Source organism: Poecilia mexicana, unplaced genomic scaffold, assembly GCF_051168715.1.
Source record: "Poecilia mexicana isolate PSO_F unplaced genomic scaffold, ASM5116871v1 scaffold_6, whole genome shotgun sequence".
Taxonomy (NCBI): Eukaryota; Metazoa; Chordata; class Actinopteri; order Cyprinodontiformes; family Poeciliidae; genus Poecilia; species Poecilia mexicana.
The window spans coordinates 23,344,828-23,358,463 of NW_028263375.1; the positions used below are offsets into that span (position 1 = coordinate 23,344,828).

The following is a 13,636-nucleotide window of genomic DNA, read 5'->3' on the forward strand; positions in this document are numbered from 1 at the left end:
GTAGATATATGCTTTGTTTAGGCTTCGTCATTCCCTTCTGTTATTTCTGACTCCCACTGAAATACACTCAAGCAAGTTGAGGCCGTCCCGATGCGAACATCCACACAAGCACAATAAAAGATTAATATTCTGGAAGATAGTGTTTGCCCTGTCATTCTGTTACAGGCGGATAAGACAGCGACAGAGGAAAAAATGGCAGAGAGAAGCAAAACAAACACTATAAAAAGAAGGGAAGAGGAAGGAGAGGGGTTGGGGGCCTGGGGGTGGGTCAGTACCCTCTGGGCTCGTCGTTTCTCCGCCCGCTGGCTTTGGTGGTAAATACGACTGAAGTTTGACACTATCACAGGGACAGGCAGGGCGATGACCAGCACCCCACTCAGAGAGCATATGGACCCAAACACCTTCCCCACAATCGTCTTTGGCACCATGTCACCGTACCTGAAAGACAGGAAAAAAACACACATCACTGTAAACAGACACACAGGAGAGAGACTATGTAACTATATTATTAGATTATCTAACTAAACCTAGCAAAAGTACTCCTGCCTTATGATATTTTTAAAACACAGCTGCTTAACAAACATAACATTTCAATGCGTTTTATATGATGAACCAGCACAAAGTAGTGAATAACTGAAGAGGGGGGATAAAGGAGGCATCAATTCAATGTTTTTATGGTTTTTTTTTAACAAATCAAACACGTGGATCACTTTTGTTTGATGAATACTAACACCTCATCGAACCGCCTTTCGTTGCAGATTAGAGCAGCAAGTCTTTCGGGGGGCATGTCTCTTCTAGCTTTACACATCTACGCTGACATTTTACCCGGCAAATCGCTGGTCAGACTGGAAGGAGGTCATCTGTGCATGTTGACACTGGTGACCTCAACGTCGGTGTCATTTACATTTTCGTCTTTACGCGAATGTTCGATTTGATTTAGGTCTAAGTTTTGACTGGGCCGTTACAACACATTAATCCAACATTCAATTAGAAAAGGCGTTCAGACGATGCCTTTTCGTCAGATTGAAAGTACCTTTTGAAAATAACCTCTAAACCAGTGTGCAGCATACTTTTTATGCTTCTCATTTCCGTTTTTAAAAAGAGCCTTTTTATTGTAATATTCTAATTTTAAATGCCATGTTTTTATTGCCTGTAAGTGGGAAATCATCATAATTAACAGAAATAAAGGCTTTTAAACATTCATCTGTGTCTAATGAATCTCTGAACTGCGTTTCACTTATTAATAAAAGTTCCTGAAGTAAATGGAATGTTAAGACACATTTTAATTATTGAATGGTTCTGTATGCCTTGATTTTAACTAGGTTTGTCCAAAGTGCAACCATTTGTTGCCCTTTGCATAATTTAGTGCGACACCCCTAACCACAATTCAAGAATGGCACAAACGTAGCCTGGCTGCACAGACAAACTTATTCTGTTTGTTTGGACAAGGTTTTTTTTTTTAAGAGTGCACATATCTCGTTCTTGTTGCTGAGAAATAAAAATACATATTTTTAGACAAAAAAAAAAGGAAAAAATAGGAAAGCAACACAAAACATGTAGGAAAATGTATGCCTGTCTTTTATTAATGTAAAAACATAATGTTACAATGTCTATAATGTTCAAAAGCTATTAGCTCGATAAAAATATGACGTGTAGTTTATTGCTCAGGAGCTAAAAAAAAAACAACAATTGTATGTTCAACTTTCTCACCACTGATTTCCTTTGGTAGTGTCAGAGTAATGGGGGATGAACACAAATGCAGGCCAATTTGGATTTTTATTTGCATATGACTTTGGAAACCATGCATGATTTCACACCTTGTCCGGTTTAAATCACAATAAAAAAAAAATACTACAGAGTTTGTGGATGTCACCTCAAAACATGTAAAATTTGGGGTTGGGAACACTTTTGTCAGGTACTGTAGCTGCTGTGTGTTTTTCATGTTATTTTAGGAGTCCTGAAATAGTTACACTGACCTTGGATTATTTCACAACTTCAAATAAGAAGTCACACATCAGAAGCGGGCGAGGAATAAATAGGACTTCTCTGAAGACTGCTTGTCTTGGCCTACTTTTCTTTCTGTGCCACCCTCCTTTAAAAACCCTTTTTTCATATACAATTACACACCTGCTGGCAGCGGCTAATGCCTTCACGTCGTGACCAAATGCGCTACACATCCTCCGTGACCTCCGTTAGCCAAACAGCTTGTGAAAGATACGGGGAGCGGTTTCACATCGAGCGCGAGCGAAGAGGGGAGGGGCGGTGGGCTGAAACCTGGGGAGTTTTGTTTGAGACCGTGCTACTGTGGAGCTTTGTTCTGTATTGTCATATTAAGACAGGTTGTGAAGGATGAAACGCAGATATGGAGTGAAATCAAGTGTAGGAAAAAAAGAAAAAGAGAACATCAGAAGCTTTTGTACATTTTCAGTAACCTTCATCGGATTGTGTTTCGTAGCACAAACGGGCTTTCTGTGATGAGAACAATTTAAGCATAATACCAAATTTGTGTTGCTGTGCTATTAGAAAATCAGATGTGATTGTGCTGAACATAAAACTCTAGTTTAATCAGAAATTTCTTTTTTTTTCCTGCATACCTTGGTTCAATCTCATCTTTTTCCCCATTTACAGACTTTTAACGTTTTTGATTTATTGTCACTCATACATAAATGTTTCTAATCAAAGGGAAAATGGTTTTCCAAACCAAGCTGACCCTATGTGAGAGAGTTGTCCACCTAAAACTAATAACTGGCTGTGCAACTCATGGCAGTAACAACCGCCATCAAGCATTTGTAGTAAAAAGGCAATATGCCTTTACAGCTCTGTGGAGAAATGTTGGTCCACTCTTGCTTTCAGAATTGCTTTGTTTGAGCCACATGGAGGGTTTTTGAGCATGAACGATCTGTTTATGGTTATGGTTACGTCACTGGATTGGAGTCCAGGACTGTGACTTGGCCACTCCAAAACCTTCATTGAGTTTGTTCTGGGGAGTGGCGGGGTCCTTTAGTCGCTCAGTCATGTCTGCTTCGGGTTAATGTTCTGTTCTATAAGCCTAATGTCACAAACCAATGACGGGACTTTATCCTGAAGCAGCAAAGCACCTCCTGACCATCAAACACCCATTCCCATATTTACTACTAAAAAGTCGGTTGTTTTTCACCAGATATAAAAAGAAGCACAACTTTATGTCCCACTTTTGTCTCGTTAGTCCACCAGATTATCTCCTGAAAGTCTTGAGAATCATCAGGATGTCTCATGGGAAACATGAGGTCTCTTTGGTCAGCAGTGTTTCTACCTTCAGAACGCTCATTGTTATATTTCCTATTGAACACCAACTTTAACTGAGACAAGTGAGGACTGCAGGGCTACAAACGTTGTTCTGGGTTCTTCTGTGACTCTTGGATGATGGACTTTTGGAGTACTTTCAGAGGTCAGCTTTAGGACTCTAAGGATAAAACAAATTCTACTGCTTTTTACAAAAATAAGTAATAGTTTTAAATCCAACCTGAAAAGAAAATATCACCTAATTACCCCTATTTCTGAATAAACATGTATACAACCTGTATCAAATGATGTGTGTTTACCAAAAATAGGGTGAAATTTCAAGCGTTGGCACAGAGGACAGAAAAACTTTTCCGTACATTTCTCTAGTTTGACCACTTGACGAGTGATTGCTGCCGCACTCAAAGCAAAACAAATGGAAGACATTAAATATGACATCACACTGGTTTTTGAAACAGGTAAATACTTCTGCGGGTGAAAGCACTTTACACAACTTCACACTCTTCCTCCATCACAAAACAAATTGCTGACACTTCTAACTCTGACATTCCACCTGAATTCAGACAAAATGAAGGGCCAAGAGGATACTTGGAACCCAGAAAAAGGTGTAGGCGTGACGAGAAGAAATAGGATTCAGCCCTCGAGTGACAAGTGCAACCGGGAATAAAAGAAAAACATTTATCTGTAAAGGGAAGAACGTGTTCTCACCACATTGGCTGACGTAGTTATTTGAAGAAAATGAGCAAATCAGACTGAAACCAAGAAATCCTTTGCAGAAAGCATTCGGACGTGTGTTGCTTCTTTTACCAGCGGCCCTCTGTTGACGTGGTAGGCCACAGGCAACGCCGAGATTCACATCCAGTGCACATGAATGATTCAGGGAGTGTATGTTTTCCTTGTTTCCGAAGCCTTCCTCCAGACAACCAGCAGTTTGTGGGATTGCAGGTGGGTGAGATGAATGATCTGGACCCTAATGCGCAAATGACCTGAGAAGACCATTACCTCCAGTGAGGAAGATAAATGCAGGTAGGAAGGGACATCAGCACTGCTCAGCGTCTGTGACAGCGCCGCGTCTCTCAACTGAGGCGGCGTAATGTGAATGTATCGCTACACGGGAGGTTGACTATTTCATAAATGAAGTTGTCTAATGCCCACAGCCGTCTGCCTGAGTCATTAGGCTTTTGGGTTTCCATCACGTTGGACCCGGCGGCCTGGACTTCGACAAAAAAAAAAAAAAGATGTAAAAGTGGACATTTTAATATCACGCTCCATGAGGTTTCGTGTACAACGGTTTGCTTTCAGGTCGACCAATCTCACACAGATGTCATTAGTTTTACAGATCATTACAAGTCAAATAATTTTCTTATGCAGTCACAGACGAGACCTGACAGCTGGTGTCAAATTAGCCGATTCTGGATGTTGTGTTTATATTTAGCTTTCTGTTACTCAAAAACGCTAACTGGTGGCTGGGATTGGCCAGTATCAAAGCTGCCCAAGCTTTTAACCCTTCGCAAGCTGGGCTCCTTAGAGCCAACTCTAAAAAATGATAGCAACTGTTTCTAATCAATTTTGATTTTCTGTGCCGTCCTCAAGAGTCGCCAGAAATCTTAAACTGTTTCCATTCAGCACATGTAGCATGGTAGAGTGATAGTAGGTGCATAAAAATACCTGTACTGAGTAGAAACCAGTAAACTGTAAAACTTTGAAAGGGTTTCAACTCCAGGGAAATCAAAGCAAAACAGAAATCAAACACGTACAGCAGTGTATTAAAAATGCACTTTGAATGGGAGTAATTCTGAAGTAATACTAAAGGGACACTCATTTCTCCAGCTAGTTTAAAAGGAACATGAAAGAGAGGTGAGAAAAAAAAATACTTGGAAAAAAATAAAATAAAATTCACCCCAAACATATAAAGCCTGGCCAAACGTTAAGCCATATCAAAAGATAGGGGGGGGGGGTGGCGGGTTAAAAAGTAACACTATGAAAATCATTAAAAATACCCATCATACCGTCATTAAGGTTTGGTGTTCTTTCAAAAAAGATGAAACATGAAGTTTTGCTATCAGTGACGTTTTCTCCAAAGTTGCATCCCGGTTTTGACGTCACATTTCGTCTTTCTTAGAAAAACAAATAAAAACAAAAGTTGGCTGTTGGGAAAGTCACAGTATGCAAGATCCCTTAACTGTTATTACAGGACATACTGTCGGCATGCAAGACGTTAAAGAGCCATTTCTGTTTAACAGCTGACTGTAACCAGTCAGGAGCAGATAGCCCAACTATTTAACCAGGAATTACCAGCTGAGACTCTCCAGGTAACAGTTAATATTCTGCAACAAGCATGTTAAAAAAAAACAAAAAAAAAAACTGAGTGGGGTAAGATATTCTCGTCTGAATGAGACTTATTGGTGAATTATTGTCATGGATATAGAGTATTGGTCTCTGGTTGACTGTCGAACTCATTTCATACTGCATGCAGTTTTTGTCATCTGTTTTTGAGGGTATTTTTGTGTTGCTGCACCCAACGATTCTCAATCTTTGTCCTTGAGACCCATTATCCTGCATGTTTTAAATGAATAACAAAACGAACAGGTGGTTAACAGGTTTCTGCTGTATTCAGCTACATGCCGAGTGGAAATATGATCATTTCAATTACGTGGGAACAGAGACACATCAAAAACAGGTAGGTCAGTCTTCAGGCAGGTTTCTAATAGATTTCTGGATCATAAATGTAAGGTTGTAGTGATTCCTGGGTATGACTTGAGAAATCAAGAGTCAGTTTTCCAAGGACAGGGATAAATTAGTTTGCGTTCCTCCCCCCCTCCCCCCTTCAGAAAAATCATCATTTAGGAACTGAATGCCATGTTTGCTGGTCATAAATTTTTGTTTTCAATTTTTTTTAGGCAACATAACGGTAATGTTGAACTTTTATTGAAGGCTGTCACACAGCTGTCATACTGCTGGCCATGCTAACCGCTTGTAGATGTTTCACTTCATTAAGTGGACAGGGAAGAAGAGACTGCATCGAGTGTGGAATGCAATGTTTTCCTGCATCAACCTGTGATGACCAGGCATGGCGGTAAGCGGGGGAGACACAGGGAAGCAGGGAGGGGGGCAAGCGCCCTTGCGAGAGAGGCACTAACAGTGATGGATTGTTCACAAGAGGGAGGCTGAGACACACCAAGCTGCTCCTCCTGCGTGAAGGCAGAGGCAGGAATTAACGGCGGCGACAGATTAAAGTAATGTTCCTGCTTTGTTCTTGTTTTCTCTGACTGCCAGGTATCCACGTTCACCACCGCCAGCTGACACGACTGAGACGCAAAGATGGATGGCCGGGTTTTTATCCTCACTGCAGCGGAGGAAGAGGAACGTCTGAATGACTGAGTATCAATTCCCCATTTCCACCCACCTGAAACGGTGTTGTGCTCATGCCATTGTGTGTGTGTGTGTGTGGGGGGGAACCCAAAACACAACGTTTTCTCTAACAATTGTCCTGCAGCGAGACGACAGCACTGCGGATGGAGGTCGGGCGCCGTGCAAACGGGTGGAAACTGTGGGTCTTTGAGGGAGAAATGTCAGACCAAAGGGAAGATTTGAAGTCTGAAAGCGAACAGATGAATGTACCCCCGCCTAGGCGGTATAATAGACCAATCAAACATTCATGAGTCCCCTGTATCAACCTGGGTGGCAGCGTTTGTGCGGCTGACCTCCATCAGAGAGGCCTCGAGACAGATTTCTGCGCATGACCTCATCACCTCACAGCGAGCGCCGCCGACACCTAAAAAACACGGACACGCCCAGGAACACACACAGGCAGTCACGAGAACATGCACCTGTTTCTCTCCCTGTGTGTGTGTGTGTGTGTGATTTGACATCTAGTTAAACCAATCCCCCTTCCTAAAAAGCAATCTTGTTCCTTGATTGTCTTCCAGAACCCTGTGTCTGAAATCTGACTGCCATCTGGTTTGTGGGAAGTGCAGAAAAAAATAAAAATCTGGATGGTTTTACACTCGTGTTATTTGTTTATTCATTTTCTTCAAGGCGCTGTAGGTGCCCTCCGTCTAAAATGAAACTAAGCAAAAAATGGGGTAATTTTAACTTCTGTCCTTCTCTATTATTTGGTGCTGATGGCTGAGTTTGCTGTACACAGTCCGATGGTGATTGCAAAGAAAACAGTAAGTCCTGCCGACTCCTGGTTCCGATTAAAGCAGTGAGGGTTAAAGTAAGTCCTGCCATCCCACCAACTCACATTCCAGTTGTGATCATTGCGGCAGCTTAGCAATGCTGACAAAAGGATTGTGGCTGATCTTTCAGCTGAGAGGGTTTTGTCAGGAGCATTAAAATCCAATCATCCTCTGGCACCTCTGTCATACTTCCAGCTTCCACCTCCTGGATTTTCCTGTGTAACCCACTCACCTTCAGCAGAGGAGACTGCAAAGTGCATTAGTGCAGAGAGAAGGAAACGGCTCACATTCACAAGTGCAGAAGGGAAAATGAAAAACATTTCGAGCAACATAACCATAAAACTGTAAACGCGACAAGATCAAAAGGCCTGAAGGAAAATTTCACGTTGTAATTGGACGGGAAGATCACTCTCCGGAAGGAAATCTATTTCAGCTGCAGTTCATGAAATGGGAGGCAAAGCGGTGAAGTTTAGATGTCTGTGCAATACGGCTGTAACTTTACATGTATTACAACTAAAAATGCTCGGCACGAATGCGTTGTTGTTTTATACCTGTATACATGCAGTGACATTTACGCTCGAAAGCATACACAGCCCTGTGAAAAGAATATGATAAATTATTTTCTGATTGTGCCGTATATCCTGTTCAATTCGAAGAAAAAACAAACAAATCTGTTAGGGGGGAAAAGTTTTTAAAATAAAGAAGCAAGAACAACCCAATTGGATAAGTGTGGACGCCCTAATCAAAACGTTTCTTGGAGAAACGTTTTGATTTGATTTCAACATTTATTTTTATGGGTTCACGGTTGAAATACATTAAAGAGAAGCAAACTAACCGGAAATAAACTATATGTGGTAAAGTAGAGTTTTTCTGACACTTTCTCAATTTCATCCTTTAGCTAAAGTCAAAGTTTACAGAGAAGGATTGATGTTAAGAACAGGAGAACTTTCTCTTTCCTTGTTTTTTACTTGTGACTTATTTACTTTATATATTATATATATATATATATATATATATATGCTTGAATGTGTGCGTGTGTGTGTGTGTGTCAGAGTAAAGACAGTCGTCACTGAAAGAAATGGGACCACTGAGACGTTAACAAAAATTGGAGGTTTCTCCAAAATGGCTGCTTGGCAACACTGCCAAGCTCACAGAAGCACCGAAGAGCCTGCGGAAATTTATGCGCGCACAACCAGATAGTGTTGCAGGCATGTCACAACAATTTACCGTACTCTCTGTATGTCTGTAGTGAATAGAGGAAGAATAAAACAAAAACCTTTTTTCTTACCCCCTCAAGAAAACATTTGAACCAAGCAAAAATCTTCTAAGCCCCTTGTCTTGGCGGATGTGGACAAATAGTGCAATTCTTGTAGATCAATGTCTTAAGAGTACCAAGTATGCAATTTATCTTTTACAACAGGATTCTATGAAGTGAGCAGAGCACCATTATATGATTGCTGTAAAAGTGTCCACCTCTTCCAGTCACACAGTGTTTTGTTTGTTTGTTTTCTTGTTGAAAATATCTGATTTCTATAATAGAGGCGATTGCCGGCAATTAACTCTTACAGATCACATAAGTGACAAACACATTCAGATGTTTAGCCATTCCAGGTGCATGAGTGGTTTTTGGTCAGCTTTACATTACAACATTATTACCTCAACACCAAATCATAACAAAAATTCTCCCTTGGAATGAAAGTTTCAATAAATTATGGTACATCTGATGATAAATTAGACCCGAGATCTTCGAACCTGCCCGGTGACGGACTGGCGACCTGTCGCCCAATGACTTCAGAACACGAGCACCATCGTAACCCTGCGGGTTTTGGAGGGTTTAGTCACTGGACAGATGATGAATAGATAGATTTTCTTGTCTCCTACATTTTAAGTCATATTCCACAAGGCAGCTCTATAGCACCTCGGGCCAGCCGTAGAAAAGTCTTCATCATATTTTGCTGCCAAGTGATGAAGGTCAAAGACTTCAAAAGAAAAAAAAAAAAAGCATATAAATCTATAAAATGCTGCGATGAAGACACTGGAGCTGCCGGACTGTTTTATGAAATCTCTTGCGCTAAAGATATTGAATCTCTCCTTAACCAACCCACATTTTGATCTACACCACTTTGATATTTTAATGAGAAGCAATGGGATGAAACTAGCTTAATTATTACGTGAACTGTATCGATTAATCAGCCGATTAGAGTGAAGATGAATGAAGCCCGTCGTCGTTTCCAGTGACGCATGTTGTTTGATGACAGGAATTATGAAGGGGACTGCAATCATCTGAATAATCAGAATCTCACTCACGCTGATTTACCAGCTGTTCCAGTTCATTGGAAGTAGATGGAGGTATTTGGATTGGACATGTGGAGCTTGGTGTATTGTTTCATAATCTAAACCTGCTTTAAACTTCTCCACAGCTTTATCCCTGGCTTGTTTTCTATGTTTCCTGGTCTTCGTTATGCTAGTTGGTCATTAACGTTGGTGGACTCTCTTTGCTGATTAGTTCAACTCTAAAGGCAATTGGAAGATTTGATTTAGGAGAATCGGAGTAAAAAGGTGTTTGACGACAGATGAATGACACACATTTCATTCATCTGATAAACACACAGCATATTCCTTCCAGATTGTCGGCTATATACATAAAATCCACAAAAATACATTGAGGTCTCCAGTTGTCACGAAATCTAAAAATAAAAATCACAGGGTATGAATACTTTTGCAAGGCACTGTTCTCAACCCGAGCAAAGTCACTAGCAAAGGCTGCTTTTTCTTCCTCCGATTTCTGTGTCTTCAGGGTTATTTTCTGAGAAAGTGGTTTATGTTGCACTGGTTAAGTCAAAGAGATATTTTAGTATTAAAAAACAAAAAATGTCAAGAATGTCTAGGGCAACTACTTTCACACTCAGGATGCCTTTTTTCATTTCCGAAAGTTGAGAGCTTTAAATTTCTCTCTGTATCAAGTGTCCTCAGTCTGTCATTGATATTTCCATGAATGCATAATTTTTTGTCTGACCTTCAGCAGCCATCTGATTGCACACGCCTCCCTATCGTGCTTCCTGAGGTAATTCTCTAGCCCAGTTTCACAGCTCAGTGGCTTCAGCACTACAGACGAGCTCTCCAAACCTGCGAGACCAAAACCTGTCAATTATTTGGACACCCTGATACTGTCACTGGCCGTTCCCAAAGTTGATAATGGCAGAGACGGGCATTAAAAAGTGTGCGCGGATAACAAGATAGCAAAGAGGTCGGGAAGTATTACATACCGTAGCCCCACGGTGACGCCATGTCGAGCTACTGCAGAAGATCAAAAGGTGCCAGAGAGGACATGCTCCCAACATTTTTTATTTTTTGCTACAGACTCCCATAGACATTAACCTGACCGTACAGGAAAGGCTCCATGTGTCATGTCAAAGAGCAAATGGTGCATTGCTGCGCAACAGTCCCATTCTCGGTACCTTCTCGACAAAGCTGAAAGAGCACAATATTCATCCTCGCTGACAGTTAAATAATAGATGTAGAAAAAAATGTAATTTTCCCTTTGAACTCTATCGTGCCATGAAGTATGAATTTAGAGTTTGAGGGAAATAGATTATACTGGCGGCGTGCCACGAGGCATACAAACATGAGTGACAAGATGATATAAATTTTTTCTTCGGTTGTATTTGTGAGGACTGCAAGATTTATGGAGTGCTACTGGAGAGGTTGTGACGGTGGTTTTGTCATATTAAGAGCACTCATAAAATATTTACTTTGAGAAAAACACCCCCCACGCCCTAAGAAAAACGCTCTATGCCAGGAGGCGGTGAATCTGACCGTTGACTAAGAAAAGACAAATGTGCAGAGGCCTGGAAAAGTATTTCTCAAATTTTGTCATGTTACAAGCATAAGCGCCACTGTATTTCATTGGGATAGTGTGCGACAAACCATGTTTGTGGACAAAAAGGTTTTTAAAATCTTTCACAAGAAGTTTGTCATGTATTGTTGTTCAATCACGTTGATCTGACACCCTCAAAATAAAATGGTATCTATCTTGTAGGCCTGTCACAATCGCAAATTTTGCTGGACGATTAATTGTTCCAGAAGTTACAGCGATAAACGATAATACTGATGTTTTGAGACTATTTTAAGTAAATACTAATGCAAGAGCACATTCTAATAGATCAGAAAACTTTAAATCTAATGAACATTTGACACTGGAGCTGGAAGACATTTTAAATATTCAAAATTAATAAAACAAGAAATAAAATGAATTTTGAAGTCTTTGTAAATAAAACTGTCCTTCTAAATAAGAGCTAGTTGAGGCCAAAGCGCCAAACTGAAGACTTTTATCATCCAGTTTTTGGTAGAAAGAGAGAGAAAAAAAGAAACGATAAATCATACCAATGGAAATTACTGAGTTTGTCTTAATTTATCATGCAATTGATTTATTGATTATTGTGACAGACCTGCCCGAGTATAATTTAATCTTAATGTAAAAACAACATTATTGAACAAACGGCATCATGAGGACCAAGGACCAAACCAGACAGGGCAGGGGGTAAAGTTGTAGGGATGCTAACAGCAGCACTAGGTTATAAAACAATATCCTATGTTTTGACTACTCAACACATTACTCCACACCCTAAATACGGTGGTGGCAGAATCATGCTGATGGAGTTTTTAGGGAAGTTGGTTTAAGCTGATCAAAAGATCGATGGAACGAAATTCAAGGCAATACTAGAAGAAAGGTTGCATCTTCCACCCCTTTTTTATAATACTTTAACCCCTCATCTGTCATGACAACACGTGTTATCATGATTAAGATCAGAGAATGTGTTAGAATGGTCCAGTCAAAGTTCAGACATGATGCTATTGAGAATTGTTAACAAGATCTATTTTGCAAAGAAGAGAGACTTCTGAAACTGTAACTGCGGGAAGAGTTACAGTTTCTCTTTCAGCAACTTTTCAGTGTGCCACACTTTTCAGATTTCCCCACTGTAAAACAAAACAAAAATGCATAATTTATTTCCACTTCATTACCATTTATTACCCTTTTTTTAATCTTTTGCATATCAACACAAAATGATGTGGAAAAACTTTCGACAGATATGAATACTTTTGCAAAGCACTTTGCACAAATTGACTATTATTGCAGAAAACAACATAGACAAAATAGCTTGTTGAATAAATTATCTGCACCGTATCTATTCTTTTGAATGAATGCGCTAAATCGATATTGTAACATCAGCAGCATGTTAAAATATTTAATAGATTCTGTATTTACCATCTCCGCTGTGAGCTGACTGTCAAAGAGTGCAGTTGAATAAAAGTAATGATGAACAGACTGGCAGCATCACTGGGAGAAAACAGCCTGCAAGAATTTGTCAGTGCAGCGTGGCAACGCTACAGCGTGTTGCACTGCGGTGCTGCGAGATACACCACAAGGTTTCCAGAATCTGAAACACAATAAACGATCATGATCTCCAGCGTCATTCCCGAAACACAATGCATCATCCCCGTTGCTCTGTGCTGCATCTCTGGCTGTAGGCCGGGTGCACAACATCCGAAACGCCAGGTTCTCCTGGGTTTGGACACCAAAGACTGATGGGATTAGGAGTGTGTGGGCTGATAGGATGCTGCTCTGATGCTATCCTTCAGATATACATCATTATAGAGAGGGGAATCCCACAGGCACTGGGATTAGCCCGCTAGATTTTCACTGCAGGTGATAAGCGGGAGGAGGAGAGGCAGGGAGAGCAACACATCATAATGGGGAGATGGGAGACAAAAGATAGAGAGGGGAGCCAGAGGGCCATACTGCGTGCCGTACGGCATGCAGGAGGGAAAAACAGATTGCTCAAGTGTTACGAACTGTGAACAATAGCTGCAGAGATAGACAAACCTGAGACAGATAAGTGTCAGTGTTATTCTGACTGGATTTTGAACTGCGGTAAAATGAAGTGCGCAGCAGATATGAGAGATACAGCTAGGCAAATAAAAAAAAAAAAAAATAAGTGCTGAACACGTTTTTCCTCAGTAGAAATATACTTCTCCTGAAACAATGCAAAGGAAATCAGGAATAGTCCCTGTAATCCATATATACACAAAGAAATCCAACAAATAAGTCCATAAATTAGGTCATGTGTAATAAAATAGAGTTAATAAAGTTGAACACATGATGAAACTAAACTAAA

The 13,636-nt window shown here is 40.5% G+C and overlaps 1 protein-coding gene across 1 annotated transcript in view; it reads right to left on the reverse strand.

Annotated features, from left to right (window-relative positions):
* Nucleotides 1–13,636, reverse strand: part of LOC106916485 (A-type voltage-gated potassium channel KCND2-like) — a 39,829-nt gene that overhangs the window by 10,024 nt on the left and 16,169 nt on the right. The window contains exon 2 of the mRNA XM_088006443.1: nucleotides 276–438. Coding sequence (XP_087862569.1) covers nucleotides 276–438 — 163 coding nt within the window. The remainder of the gene's footprint in view (nucleotides 1–275; nucleotides 439–13,636) is intronic.